Source organism: Xiphophorus couchianus, chromosome 11 (genome assembly GCF_001444195.1).
Source record: "Xiphophorus couchianus chromosome 11, X_couchianus-1.0, whole genome shotgun sequence".
NCBI lineage: Eukaryota > Metazoa > Chordata > Actinopteri > Cyprinodontiformes > Poeciliidae > Xiphophorus > Xiphophorus couchianus.
In genome coordinates this window covers 6,159,051-6,173,425 of record NC_040238.1, presented here as the reverse complement: position 1 = coordinate 6,173,425, position 14,375 = coordinate 6,159,051, and the positions used below count along the sequence as shown (strand labels likewise).

The 14,375-nt window shown below is 41.3% G+C and overlaps 1 protein-coding gene across 1 annotated transcript; it reads right to left on the bottom strand.

Moving 5' to 3' along the window:
• Positions 1-654: 654 nt before the first annotated feature.
• Positions 655-12,962, bottom strand: kctd7 (potassium channel tetramerization domain containing 7). The gene is made up of 4 exons (XM_028032616.1): positions 12,587-12,962; positions 6,495-6,664; positions 4,748-4,926; positions 655-2,876 (listed from the first exon to the last, which is right to left on the bottom strand). The coding sequence occupies exons 1-4, from the start codon at positions 12,923-12,925 to the stop codon at positions 2,500-2,502; spliced, it is 1,065 nt and encodes a 354-aa protein (XP_027888417.1). The 5' UTR covers positions 12,926-12,962; the 3' UTR covers positions 655-2,499.
• Positions 12,963-14,375: the final 1,413 nt, after the last annotated feature.

Genomic DNA, 14,375 nt, shown 5'->3' with positions numbered 1-14,375 from the left:
GCTATGGACTGGCCAGCCCGTTCCCCAGACCTGAATCCGATTGAGCACATCTGGAACATCATGTCTCGCTCCATCCACCAACGTCATGTTGCACCACAGACTATCCAGGAGTTGGCGGATGCTTTAGTCCAGGTCTGGGAGGAGATCCCTCAGGAGACCATCCGCCACCTCATCAGGAGCATGCCCAGGCGTTGTAGGGAGGTCATGGAGGCACGTGGAGGCCATACACAATACTGAGCCTCATTTTGACTTGTTTTAAGGACATTACATTAAAGTTGGATCAGCGTGTAGTGTTATTTCACTTTAATTTTGTGTGTGGCTCCAAATCCAGGCCTCCATTGGTTAATAAATTTGATTTCCATTGATGATTTTTGTGTGATTTTGTTGTCAGCACATTCAACTTTGTACAGAACAAAGTATTTAATGAGAATATTTCTTTCATTCAGATCTAGGATGTGTTATTTGAGTGTTCCCTTTATTTTTTTGAGCAGTGTATATATATATATATATATACACAGTATATATATACTGTATATATATATATATATATATACAGTATATATGTATACTGTGTATATATATATATATATATATATATGTGTGTGTGTGTACATTTTTTCCACAAAACTTAAGAAATAAACTGGAGAAATCCTATTGCAGTTAAACAGTTTTATTGTACCACAACATAAAAATTATGTTTTCATTTTTTAAATATAGACAAATAAAAGACAACTAGAGATCTGGAGCTTCCTAGAAGCTAAAACAAACATAAACAGCGATATAAAAACATTAAAAACACTGGAAGTCATAAAGATTAGTCATGTTTCAGGGGAAGAACGTAGTGCTTCAGTATTATGTGGCAAATTAATAAAATCTGAATAAATCTGATGAGAGAGTTGATTCTTATAATCAATTAAAACGGATGACTTTACCAAACATAAATAAGACTTTTCTGTTACAATCACATGGTGCTCAGTAATAGTCAAGTACAGCAGGACTCAAATGATGGAAATGACAAAAGTTTTAAAAAAAATCTAAAATTCTCCCTGAAGGTGGCGCTATTTTCTAATAAACTTCAAACATCTATAGTGGCTGCAAAAATTCACGGCTGTGCGTCAAACCTCCAGCAATGCAATCCCTTAAAACAGAGAATCTCCTTATTTTAGCGACCGATGAAAGAAAAACAAGCTGACCTTCGCTGAACCTTTCCCATCGCTCCTTCAGCGACTCATAAAGAAAATGTATCTCACAGTTCATCTGACACAAGACCTATAGGAAAAGATCACATCTGACTTCACGTCACAACATCGAACCGCCACTATTAGCTGTGATCAGAACAAAAAGCTGCCGATGGATCGCTATCGATCCCGGTTCATTTCACTCATTGATCGGAACAAGAAGCGTCGGGCTTCCTGGTGGAGCGTCAGGACGTCCAATCAGACGGCCGGACGTTTCCATGGTTACCCCTCCAAACGGAAACCAGTGAATCTTTTGCCGACGGGAAATAACTGCTGAAAAACAGACCGAAGAGGATGTGGCTTCAGGAAACATGAAAACAACGGCTCCACCATCGTCTACACAAAAAATCCGTTTAATTATGCCGTCTTTGCATAGCTGGTTGATTTATTGGGGTAGAAACAAGCTGCAGTTTGGCCCTGAATGGGAAACAGATGCATGTTAAATTAAAGTTGAGTTTTCCTGGCTCGCTGTTTGCAGGATCACAGTTTTCTCTTTCCACCAGATAAATCTCCACTTTAGTCCAGTCAGGAGAACCGTCTGGTTTCTTCCCACTGTCGCCTCATTCAGGAGGATCCAAAATACCACCGGATGTTTGACTTGGTTTGGGTTTCATGTCTTTGTAGTCATTTGGACCCGACTGGACAGAAACGGATCCAGAGATGAACTGAAAACATTTGTAGCCCCATAAACGTTCAAATGTTTGGGTTTGTCTGAAAAACAGAGTTTTAGAGCCAGAAACCAGAATAAAATCATAAAATATGAGAAAATCTGTATGAAAATAAAGTCAAATTATTGTTAGAATGAAGTCATTTTCTAAATGCTTCACCAAAAATAATAAACATTTAAATAAGGAATGTTGAGCCTGTTGTTTTGGTTTTACAGATATGAAATATCTCAGCATCAGATTATTGTTAGCAGAACGTTGCTGCTGTCCTCAGACCAAAGATTAAAACTAACTTTTCTGGTCATTTTACGACTTTATTATGTTTTTAATCTGCTAATCATTTTATTAAAAAACGCCACTGTCTGGCCTCAACACTCTGCCCTAACCTGCTTTAACTGTTTCATGTTTCATGATGAAGGCGCTGAATTTAAACGACAGGAAACTGTGAAATGTTTGAGGAAACAGGAAGCAGATTTAAAGGGTCACATTGTAAAATCCTGTCAGTTTGAATAGAAAACCGAGTTAAAAGCCGTGCTGCGCTCCGGTCCTGGCTCCGGTCCTGGCTCCGGTCCTGGCTCCGGTCCTGGCTCCGCCGTTCACCACCAGGTGATCTTGAACTCGTAGATGGGCCTCTTGCAGTAGTAGTGGTTGATGAGGTGCTTGTCGCAGACGCCGATGCACTGCTGCTCTGCGGCGATGCCGCGCTGCGCCAGGTCGCTGACGATGCAGTGCAGCAAGTCGTAGACGTCGGCCACGGCCTCCCACGGCCCGAACGACACGTCCACGTCGCAGTGATGCTCGAACAGCTTGGCGTCGCCGTCGGTGCGCTCAAAGCGCAGCGAGTTGAAGAGCGGCCGCTCGTATGGCGTGATGGGCATCTCCTCCTTGTAGACGCACACCTTCAGCTTGGCGAAGCGCGCCTTCTTCTGCATCGCCCGCAGCTTGGCGATCTCCACGATGCGTTCCAGATTGTCTGAAATCACGGCGGTTCAGTGAAAACACGTTAATGTTCGGTGACTCCTATCATTCTCGTAGAGAAACACGCTCAGCACTAAATATTAAAAATAAAAACATACACAGCTTCTAGAAACTAAGAAAGTCAAATGCTATCTTGTTGCTATGGTTACACATCATAACAACGAAAGTAAAAGTCTCCCTAGAGCAGCTTCTGAAGCCAGAGGGAATAATTAACCAAACCAGTAACGTGTGTAATTAATAGTTATTATCTTAGCTTACAGCTCTCATAATGTAATAACCATTGATAATGACAAATTAATCTGCTTAAAGCCGGATTTTCCTCTGGCTGTTGGTGATTTTACCCAGAATCCTCGGCTCATCAGGCTCTTTACTCACCACCTTTAAATTTTGCATGTTGCTATAAATAAAGGATTTTATAAAGTGTTTTTCTGCGTGAAGCTCCAATCGCTTCGTTGTTCACGGCAGCTTGCTGAGGTTTCCCACCCTGGGAACGTTTCTACGTTATAAAACAGCGGACCTGCTAATGGTTTAATGCTAGCTCTGTAACCTAGTGACCAGTGTTAGCTTAGCTTAGCTGCCTGGCTTTTTCTTAGTTCTTAAAGTGAATTTTATGTTTTAAGGCTTTAATTTCAGACACATGAATTTAAGACTTTTTAAGGATCCAAGGTCACCCTGTAGCAGAGACCCACCCAAAAGACAGAAGTATGCCACACTTTTCAGACATTTAGACCAACAGCAGCCATAATGAATGGTTAGACGTGTTGCTGTTGGGAAACTAGCCGCTAGCAGTGTTAGCAAAGCTACCTAGCAAGGCTAGGTGTGTTAATGAAGCTAACCACTAGGCATATTAGCAAAGATAGCGGCAAGCTGTGTTAGTGAAGCTAGCCATGATAGCCGAGCTAACCTATAGCTGTGTTAGCAAAGCTAGCCTTGTTAGTGAAGCTAACCTCTAGCTGTGTTAGGAGAGTTAGCTGTGCTAGTTAAGCTAGCCATGTTAGCCAAACTAACCTCTAGCTATGTTAGCGAAGCTAGCCATGTTAGTGAAGCTAACCTCCTGCTGTGTTGGCAAAGCTAAACTCTAGCTTTGTTAGCGGAGCTAGCCGTGTTAGCAAAGCTAACCTCTAGCTTTGTTAGCAAAGCTAGCCGTGGTAGCAAAGCTAACCTCTAGCTTTGTTAGCAGAGCTAGCCGTGTTAGCAAAGCTAACCTATAGCTTTGTTAGCAGAGCCAGCCTTGTTAGTGAAGCTAACCTCTAGCTGTGTTAGGAGAGCTAGCTGTGCTAGTGAAGCTAGCCATGTTAGCCAAGCTAACCTCTAGCTGTGGTAGCAAAGCTGGCCTTGTTAGTGAAGCTAACCTCTAGCTGTGTTAGGAGAGTTAGCTGTGCTAGTTAAGCTAGCCATGTTAGCCAAACTAACCTCTAGCTATGTTAGCGAAGCTAGCCATGTTAGTGAAGCTAACCTCCTGCTGTGTTGGCAAAGCTAAACTCTAGCTTTGTTAGCGGAGCTAGCCGTGTTAGCAAAGCTAACCTCTAGCTTTGTTAGCAAAGCTAGCCGTGGTAGCAAAGCTAACCTCTAGCTTTGTTAGCAGAGCTAGCCGTGTTAGCAAAGCTAACCTATAGCTTTGTTAGCAGAGCCAGCCTTGTTAGTGAAGCTAACCTCTAGCTGTGTTAGGAGAGCTAGCTGTGCTAGTGAAGCTAGCCATGTTAGCCAAGCTAACCTCTAGCTGTGGTAGCAAAGCTGGCCTTGTTAGCAAAGCTAACCTCTAGCTTTGTTAGCAGAGCTAGCTGTGTTAGCTAAGTTAACCTCTAGCTTTATTAGTGAAGCTAGCCATGTTAGCAAAGCTAGCGGCTAGCTGTGCTAGCGTCAGACCTCTGTAGTAGGGCAGCAGGTCGAGGAAGGCCTGCCGGACCTTCTCCCCGGTCAGAGGCTGCGTCTCCTCCAGGCGGTCCAGCAGCGGCCCAATGGCGTAGTACTGCGCCTCCCGGTGGACGAACCGGACCCGGTCCCGCTGCGGCAGCTCGCCTTCCCGCAGGAAGTTCAGGATGTCCCTTCAGATGGAAGAAAGTGACTCTGAAATGCTCAGTTAGGAAAACGGAACAAAAACAGGTTAAATAAAACCCTAAAGAAACAAGAAATATATTTACAAATTAATAAAGGCCGGTTGTGATCGCGCAAATGAGATCTTTTCATTTATTACATTAAAAGTCAATTCTGTATTCATAATATCAAATTAAATCTAAGGTCTAAAATGACTCAACTGGATTCTGGTAGTTTTAAACTTCATCAAGAAATAAAAAAATGCTTTTCTAGTCTGCTTTATGTAAAACTGAGCTACCAAATTTCTATTTTGGTTGATTTCTGTTTGTAGAGACTGAATTAAATATAAAGTCTTTGTTCAGCTGAAACCAGAAGTTTCCATCCACTGAATAAAAAGATTCTCCACCTTTTCAATCAGGCTGAATTTCTTTAGTTTCATTTCAGTTAGAATTTCCAAAATTATTTCCATTTACTAAAATTGTGTCAGAGATGTTTTCATGTCTTCAGAATAAAAGGTTTACGTACCAAAATGATTACCATCTCTTAAAAAACTAAAGAAACAATTTAAATATGTATTTTTAAAATAAAGACAGAGTGGGCACACTTAGAAAGATTGAAACATACGCAGCAGTTTCCATCCACCGAATAAAAAACGTTTTCCATCAATAAAACAAACTTTTTTCTCCCACTGTCTGAAGTTAAATTGGACCAAACTTCTTTTATTGTTTGATCATCTAGAATTCAAAGGTAGTTCAAAATCAAAAACTGATTAAAGACATTAATAATTAAACCTGACATATTCTCTTGTTATTTTGGCATTTAGCAAATATGAATAATTTGTGATTCCAACTGACCTAAGACAGGAGAAATCTGGTCTGATTTAACTTCAGACAGACAGTTTGTCTCCTGGTTAATAATAATTTACTCTATAAGTCCATATAATAAAGACTGCACCATAACTTCACTTTTATTCATCTGCAACAGATCAACAACAAATAACCTTTTTCCTCAGTCACTTAAATGTTAATGTTAAAACAGTAAAAGTAAAGAAGTTAAAAACTATTAAAATAATTTAAAGAACTGAAAAGTCAATAATAAAAAATGTGTTTTAAAGAGACTAATTGTTTAAAAGTGTAAGAACGGAGATTTTTTATCTGGTCCTTTACCGCCTCCTTGTGGTGGCTTCATCACATTGCATCTTTTTAACGCGACCGCACTGTAAACTGAAAAACATGACTTCATAATTATGCCAACAGCTTTGTTTGTAATTTGCATAAATTCTCTAAAGTGTTTTTATTTCATCAGGAATCTCAGTGAAGTTCTGAAAAACATGAAAATCCTCTGCAGCGTTTCGTCCGTTCTTTCTGCTTTCAATCGCAGATTTTCCACTTAATGCAGAAATACACCGCGGTGACGTCACTGAAACGATGCTGACGCAGCCCGTTTGCTTCTCAATGATGAATCCATGAAAACGTGTCAGGATTTAACGAGCTGCCTCTCAGAGAACACCATTTGATTTTTAGAAACTAAAACTTTCTTCAACACAACTGACTGCGTGCTGGTTCCGGTCGGGGCTCACCCAAAGTAAGCGCCGTCCCGGTCGATGAAGTAGCGGCCCTCGGCGTCCCGCGGGATGTAGTGGCGCCCGCTGAACATGGCGGCCAGCATGGTGTCGTCGTAGCGCCGCAGCGTGGACAGGCGCGTGGTGAAGAGCGTTCCCCCCACGTTCAGGGAGATCACCTCTGGAAACTGATCACAAACAGATCTAATAATCAGTTATTGATGGTCCATTAACTGGACAGTTCACCAAACAGAACCAGCTTCGAGTCACAATGGTTCCCATAGCAACATTCATCCTTCTTCACTGTAAAAACTGAATCCCAACAAGTGTTAATGTGTAGTTTAGTTCAAATATCTGAGAAAGAAACTAAAATAACTTACAGATTTTCATCAACATATAAAAGTCAAAAATTCATTAATAACGATGGAAAAATACCAGGATTAAGATTATTTCATTTAAACTAAGATATTGTTCTCATTATAAGAACTGCAAGTTGGACTCAGTTTTTATTATTATGTTTAATTATTATTAATAATTATTAGGCCTGTCACAATAGCAAATGTTGCTCAACGATTAATTGTCTCAAAAATTATTGCGATAAACGATAATATTGTTTGAAGACCTTTTTACACTGATTTAATGGAAATGATGTAATAATGATGTGATTTCCTGCCAAAGATTGATACACTTTATTTTCAAAAGAATATTTAACACTGGAGCTGATAAACAAAATAAACAAAACAACCAAAAACAAAATGGATTCTCAGTCTCCATTAACAAAAAATGTACTTGATAAAAACTAAACAACATAAAGCCAAAGTGGAAATAAATACTGCATTCAACCAAAAGATCATGAAGTCTGTATATTATGTTGCCCTTCAGTAATAATTAGATTTAAATAGAGAAGATGGGCACATCGACTACCTGATGCAATAGTTCACACTACATGATTTTTTGCTCCTATTTTTCCCCTTAAGACAATCTTAGATCGTTGGTCTTTCTAAGATTGTGTGGTGTGTTACGGTAGATCGTCGTTGCTGCTCCGATCTAAATCAGGGTTTTTCCCCGACTGGGATCTTAACTCAGCCTGTTGAATGTGACAGGTAGCCAATCAGAAAGCGAGGATTCTCCTCCGTGTTTTCTGAGGGGAAATTATGGAGGGGAATCCCAAACAGCTGACACGGAGCAACAGCGGACATTGGAGATGATATGTGGAAACAACATTAATGTTTATTCAACATGCAAAGAATATAGAAATGACAAGAGGAGGAGTTGGAGCTAAATTGCTACCGCAGTTGATAAACCCGGTAACTTTTCAGCTGTTCTTCGTTAACGTGACATAAATAGGTTCTAATGATTTTCATTCAGTCAGGACTTTACGCTGACACTAGCCACATGCATTGCAGGTAGATTGTAGTAAAGCATTGATTAATGCCTGGTTTTAAAATTAGTTAACTGAACTTGTAGCCATTATTTTGTGCCCATTGTTGGACACCACACAGCAGGACCGAACCGATGGAACCGTTATACCAAGGATTTCTGTCGGCTAATGTTTGGTCTGTCAGGGTTTAAAAATGGGCCGACAGTCGGCCGACAGCTCTAAGATCGTGTAGTGTGCGCTGGGCTTTACACTAAGGAAATGAGGTCAGAGGTCAGTGGAGAGCACCGGAGTTGAGCCTTTTTTCATTTGGTGTCATCAACAGAAAGAGAAAAAGGCCGGAAGAGACGATAATGGCAATAATTAAAATGACGTCGATAGTTTTAATTTATCGTACGATTAATCGATTTATCGTTTATCGCGACAGGCCTAATAATTATTGAGTTAAAAAAGCTCCTATATCTTACTGAAAAGTTACTTTGGTTTTGTTTCAACTGAATTCAGATATTTGCAGTAGAAAATAGACAAAAATACTTGGTGAGATTTTGGGGGGTTTTGCTGTGAAATTATTAATTCCAGGCTTCAGTCACCAGACGCAGATATTTATGAGTGGGACGGATTTTAACTATTTCAATCTAAAGTTTCACATGTTTTGTTTGTAAATTGGATGTTATTTCCAGAGTAATGCACGATGGGCTGGGCCGGATTTTAGCAGGGGCTTACCGGGGCTGCAGCCCGGGGCCCCGGCATTTCGGGGCCCCCAAAGGATGTTTTATATTTTTGTGAATGGATAGTGTCAGAATTTAATCAAATGACTACGATGATTTTGACAGCACCGATGAAAAATGTTCCAATTTGTTCTGGCAAACGTCCATCTTGAATGCTTGCTTGTTATTGGTCCACTTTTGACGCATCTTACGCATTGGGGAGGAGGAGCGTCACGGGAATATTATTTTACAATGGCGGACAACAGAAAATATGACAGCGGAGCGCAGAAAAGAAGGAAGAGAAAAGAAAAAGAGCATCGCGCCAAACAAAATGCCTAAACTGACAGGCTTTTTTCAACCTGTTAGCGGAGATGGAGCAGAAACATCATTATTCCCCGCTCCTCGAACCCTTAGCTATGCTAACACCGGCACTAAGATCCCGCCAGAACCTTTAACCGTGACTGAGTCGGTGGCTGGACTGGCGTCTGTGGAGTCAGAGTCGGTGGAAGCGGGATCTTCTTCCGCAGATGGAAAGACGACTGTGGATCCGTCCAGTACCGATCCGGCGCATTGGGGGGAAATTGACGAGTCCGTGCGAGCTTACTGGGCTGAGCGAGGACAAAATATGAATGTTGGCTTTCAAGCATCAGAACAAGCATCAAAAGCGTCACTTCTCCAAATCTCACTTTAAACGCAAGATGTTAAATAGTGAGTACATCGAAAGACCGTGGCTGCTCTACTCTCCATCCACCGGAGCTGCATTTTGTTTTGCATGCCGCATTTTCAGCAATGCTAATACTCAGTCAAACTTTGAGACTGGTTTCAGTGACTGGAAGCAGCAGCTGAACGCATGAGAGAGCACGAAACAGCGAACATCATAGAAAAGCAATGCTGACTTATGTTTCACTTGCAGCAGCCAGCGGGAGGATAGACACAGAACTGCAGAAACAATTTGAATCTGAGTTTGAATCATATTGGACTGAAGTGTTGAGAAGAGTTGAGTCTGTTGTCAAGTTTTTAGCAGAGAGGGGACTGGTTCTGAGAGGAGCCAGTGACAGAACTGATAATGGGAATTATCTGGGAATACTGGAGTTAATCAGCGAGTTTCATCCTTTTCTGAAGTCTCACATAGAGAAATATGGAAATGCAGGTTCAGGGAAACCCTCCTATCTTTCTTCCCAAACATGTGAGGAATTTATTCAGCTGATGGGTGATCGTGTTCTATCAGAAATAGTGAGTGAAGTAAAAATGGCAAAGTTTCAAACTTTTCAGGGTTGAGTATTGTTGTCTTATTTGGTTTGCGTTTGAGTAAATGTAGGTCGTGTTTGTGGTTCGAGTTCCTACAAAGAAGTTGAATGCAAAAGTGTCATTAATAAATGGAAATCTGTATTTTGTTCTTCATGTTTTTCAAGATGTTCTCTGTAAAAACCTTGATCTAGAAGGTGAAAATTGTTCATTTGCACCCACCTCTGCTTTTATTGAGAACCGGGGGCTGTAAAACATCCTTCAGAGGGCAGCACTTTGGACTTACCTGGGTCAGGATATTCTCTGAAAACTACAGTATGCCTGATCTCTTTTTTCCAGAAGATATTGTTTATATCCATGTTCTGTCTGACTGGCAGAGAAGCACTTTTTTGACATTTATTTCCTCCACTATTTACCAAGAACTTTAAAACCAAAGAAAAAGTTTGAGTTTTGATATATTCCACTTGTACTTATAAGGACTTGTAAATGCTGGGGATATTTGTATAAATATTGTTTTACTTGCTTTGCTTTGTAAAAGTATATTTGAGCATTGCACTTTCTTGCACTCAATCTGTTTTATAGTTTGTGTTGAAGTCCAGGCAACAATAACTATTCAGTGATTTTATTTTGTGATGCAAGCATCATATTCTAGTTTCAACCCCAACATGTGGTTTAGTCTTTTTAGAAAAGAGTTCAGAGTTGTTTGTAGTTTGTGACAACTGGCTTATTAAAGTTGTAAGTTGTCAAAACTTACTGTTCGGTCATTTTCTGCTCATCCTCTAAAACAAAACACATACAAAATAAATATATATATATAAATATATATATGTATATATTTATTTATTTATTTATTTATTTATTTTTTACTCTAGCCCAGGGGCCCCCATCCTCCTAAATCCGGCCCTGACGATGGGGTATTATTATTTCCTTTTAATAAATGACAAGGTTCATTTATAAAAAGATCTAAAAACAATCTATTTTAAACAGCAACACAAATTTATGAAATGTGTTTTTCCATAATCTTATTTTCAGTTTTTGCCAAACATGCCAAATATTTATGCGTATTCTGAGATTTTAACTGCTGAAATGTCAGTTTTCTCCTTTAAAGTTGCTTTTTAGTTCTAGAAAAAAATGAAAACAAGATTATTTTCCCCACAACCCAAAAATCTGCTTTGGACGTTTCCTGAGGTTTTATCTGAGCCTGGAAGTAACGAGAGCCAAGCGCCTGACCCGGTGACCCGGTGACCTCTGGCTTTATCTCCATACACGATAAATATTTCTATTGCTGCTCCGGCTGCAAAGCAGCTGCACAGGAAGTGGCTTCAAACACCAAGCTTTTCTCACAACCCACCAGAGACGCTAATTTTTAACCGTTTCAGGTTCAAACATCCAGACTCCTCAAACATAAATGTGTCTTCCCATAATCTGACCAAAGCTCATGTAACAGTGTTTAGGTTTAAGTTATAGAATCCCACTTGCTTTATATGTATCAGTGCAATGGGGAAACAGCGCCCCCTCTCTGTGTGGCTGGTTAAATGTTGCTGGCTCCTGTACTCAGTGCCAGTCTGTGAAAAGTGGAAAAGTAGAAAAGTGTTAGCAACACATAAAACATCATTTTTATTAACTTAGACAAATAGTGTGAAATTTACTATTTACTAGATGTGTGCCTGGCACCAATATTCGTACTTTTAGTTTAGTTAATATTGTAAAACACTTTATGTGCTAAGTTAAAGGCTAACTTAACGCTCTGTTGTAGTGTGCAGAGTGAAGCTGAGCCGTTGCACTGATTTGAACTCCCCATATGTTCCCATTCAGGAAATAAACTGCCTGATCACCCAGAAACTCGTCTTCATTAAAAAATCTACACAACACTGAGTCGAGGGGTTACTGGGGCCGGCCTGGTGCAGTGGAGTGAAGCAGAACCCGGTTACACTCAGAGTGTCGAACAGCAGAATCATCCAGAGCCAAAAGTCACATTTCATCTGTCCAGCCTCCAGAACTGCAGCTCCTTGAAACTGTTTCAAGTTTAAAAGAAATGCACTCAATTTTACGGGGCTTATTTTTCTATAAAAATGGGAATAATCAAAATACGCCCGACTCATTTTACACAGAAGTGATTTCTGTTTTTACATTTAAATACCAGTTTAGTGTTGCTACTGTACTTAGCTGCATATCTGGAAAACCAAGACAAAGAGGATCGAGCAACAAAAACTTTATAACGCTGCAATAATCCATCCATCCTCCCCTCACTGGATTAATAATCCATCCATTTATTCATCTCATGGGATTAATAATCCATCCATCATGGGAATTTTAATCCATATAATCATCCAATAGGAAAAAATAATCCATCTGTCTATTTAGTGGAAATCCATTGATATAGTGGAATTAATAATCTATGCATCTATCTGGCGTCAACAGTCCTTCTGTTAACTGATAGGATTGCTGATCTATCCCCATAGATCTATGTTGTGGGAGCTGCTGATGGCTCCTCAGAGACTTGGGTTTAGTAGGTTTGAATAGAAATAAGACGCTTAAACTAAGACCCACGTGACACGGCTCCCAGCCAATCACCGCGCGGCTCGGCGGCTAAGCCAATCACGGACCGCAGAGTAAATATCTCCAAACAGTCAAAGTGTGGAGTTATTGGAGATATAATGTGTTTAATGGCTGCCTCTGGTCACATTTTAGTGCTTTGTTTTATGTGTAGCGTCATTGGTTGTTATTTAGTGAATAAATTATGCTCGGCGCGGTGACTTTCCGTGAAGCGGCCTACCCACCTCCTGCGGCTCCGGGGTGGTCAGCGCGGCGCGGCGCGGCTTGCTCGGTGCGCGGTGCTTCGGGGAGGGGGAGAGGGAAGGAGAGGGGGAGGCCGGCGGCTTCCGGACGCCGTCGCCCTCCTCCGTTGGGTCCGAGCTGGACATGGCATCGCTCGGTTTGTCCGCGTCGCCAGCGGCCGAGAATACCACCATCACTTTGGGCAGCGGCAGCGTCCTCTGTCGCTCCTGAATGAACCGCCTCACCCGTGTAGTAGCGGCGGGCAGCGGGCTGAAGGACAGAGCCTGCCGCTCCCTGCCGCCGTCAGAGCCGATGGAGCCGCTCGAGCCATTCTGCTGCATGCACGCGGCCGGCGGGGCCAGCTGCCGCGGAGAGGGAGACGTCTGGAGCCGCGGAACCAGCAGCGGATCTCCCGGGACAACAACAACAAGAGGGTGTGGCTGGAGCTCAGCCCACCACCCAGCAGAGGCGAAGCGAAAGCGGGGAAATGACGCCTCCAGTGACGGAAAGCCTTAACAGCATCGCTGTTCAAGGAAGGATTTATCAGGACGTCAGCACGCTCGGCTACGCCAGCTTTGGAACGTACGTGGCGTGACGTAAGAGTGAATTTTAACGTCCGTACGTACGTGGAGTTTAAAAGGACAGATACCTTTGGATTATCTGCATATTACTGATAGTACTGATGATGATAATAACTGTTATAACACCATAATAGGTCATTGAAAGTACAAACAATAAAACCAAACCACAGAGGCGGTTCTTGTATAAATGGCGCCTTGGGCTCTGCAGCCCCGACTCAATACATTTTGATATAATAATAATAATAAAAAATATGTATTTAAATTACGTATATAATATGTGGCAGGCCTAGAATTTTGTCATTGGGGGGAAGGGATATGAGAATGACAACACACACACGCACACACACACATATCTATACCTAGATATTGTACAGAAATATATATGCAGTTGTATCTGCAGCACAGAAATTTTTTGATCAGAATAATTGATAATCATCAGAATAATCAATAGACTAATTGATGACTAAAATAATTGTTAGCTGCCCAATCCTTGCTGTCCTTGCAGTTTTTAATTCTTGGCTTTAAGCTCAACAGAAACAAATGTGAAGATGTTGAGAGGCCTGTTCATAACGGCCATTTTGATTTGTTGGCAGCATGGGCTGTTGTTGCGCAACACCCCCCCCCCCCCTCCTTTCTCTACTCTCTCACTCTCGTACTTCCTCTTCTGAGAGGGGAGATGTGCTACCAGCTCTCCGTCTAACGGGTCCGTTGAGTTTCCTAAATCTGCTGGGATTTACCCTGTCCAGAACTGAAGTAAACTCTGTTTAAGCTGGTTTCGAGAAACGATTCGCCTGGTTATCTGACGGCCTACATCCAGGTGTCCCACCCTTCTTCCCCCTGTGAATTAGCCAGACTGAGCAGCCTACAGCCAACTAGTTTCACAGAGCACACCTGTTAACGGTCGCTCGTTCTCTATTTTGCAACTTGCATTTGTTATTGAACCAGGTAGGTTTTAGTAACTCGGTCGAGTCCCAAGGATGATGTTTTACATATGGGCTACCAGCAACCTAAAAACATTTTCCACCTCTTCCTCTCCAGAATCAAACATCACAGCTATTTTACAACCATCAAAGAACTTTAAGGTGACTCATTAACTGAATGTCCACAACATCTTTTAGATTTTCTTTATGCTAAATATTTTATTAGTAAGGCATTTTTGCAAGGGTCAGTACAGCTTAATTCAGTAGCAGAAATAATCAAATAAGTAAAA

Bases quoted from the DNA above. Each gene is read 5' to 3' on its own strand.
- kctd7 (XM_028032616.1), bottom strand. From the start codon at position 12,925: ATGCAGCAGAATGGCTCGAGCGGCTCCATCGGCTCTGACGGCGGCAGG. The intron at 4,927-6,494 runs GTGAGCCCCGAC...TTCCATCTGAAG, and splicing joins CGGGACGGCGCTTACTTTGG to GGACATCCTGAACTTCCTGC. The intron at 2,877-4,747 runs GTCTGACGCTAG...CCGTGATTTCAG, and splicing joins CCTGCTGCCCTACTACAGAG to ACAATCTGGAACGCATCGTG.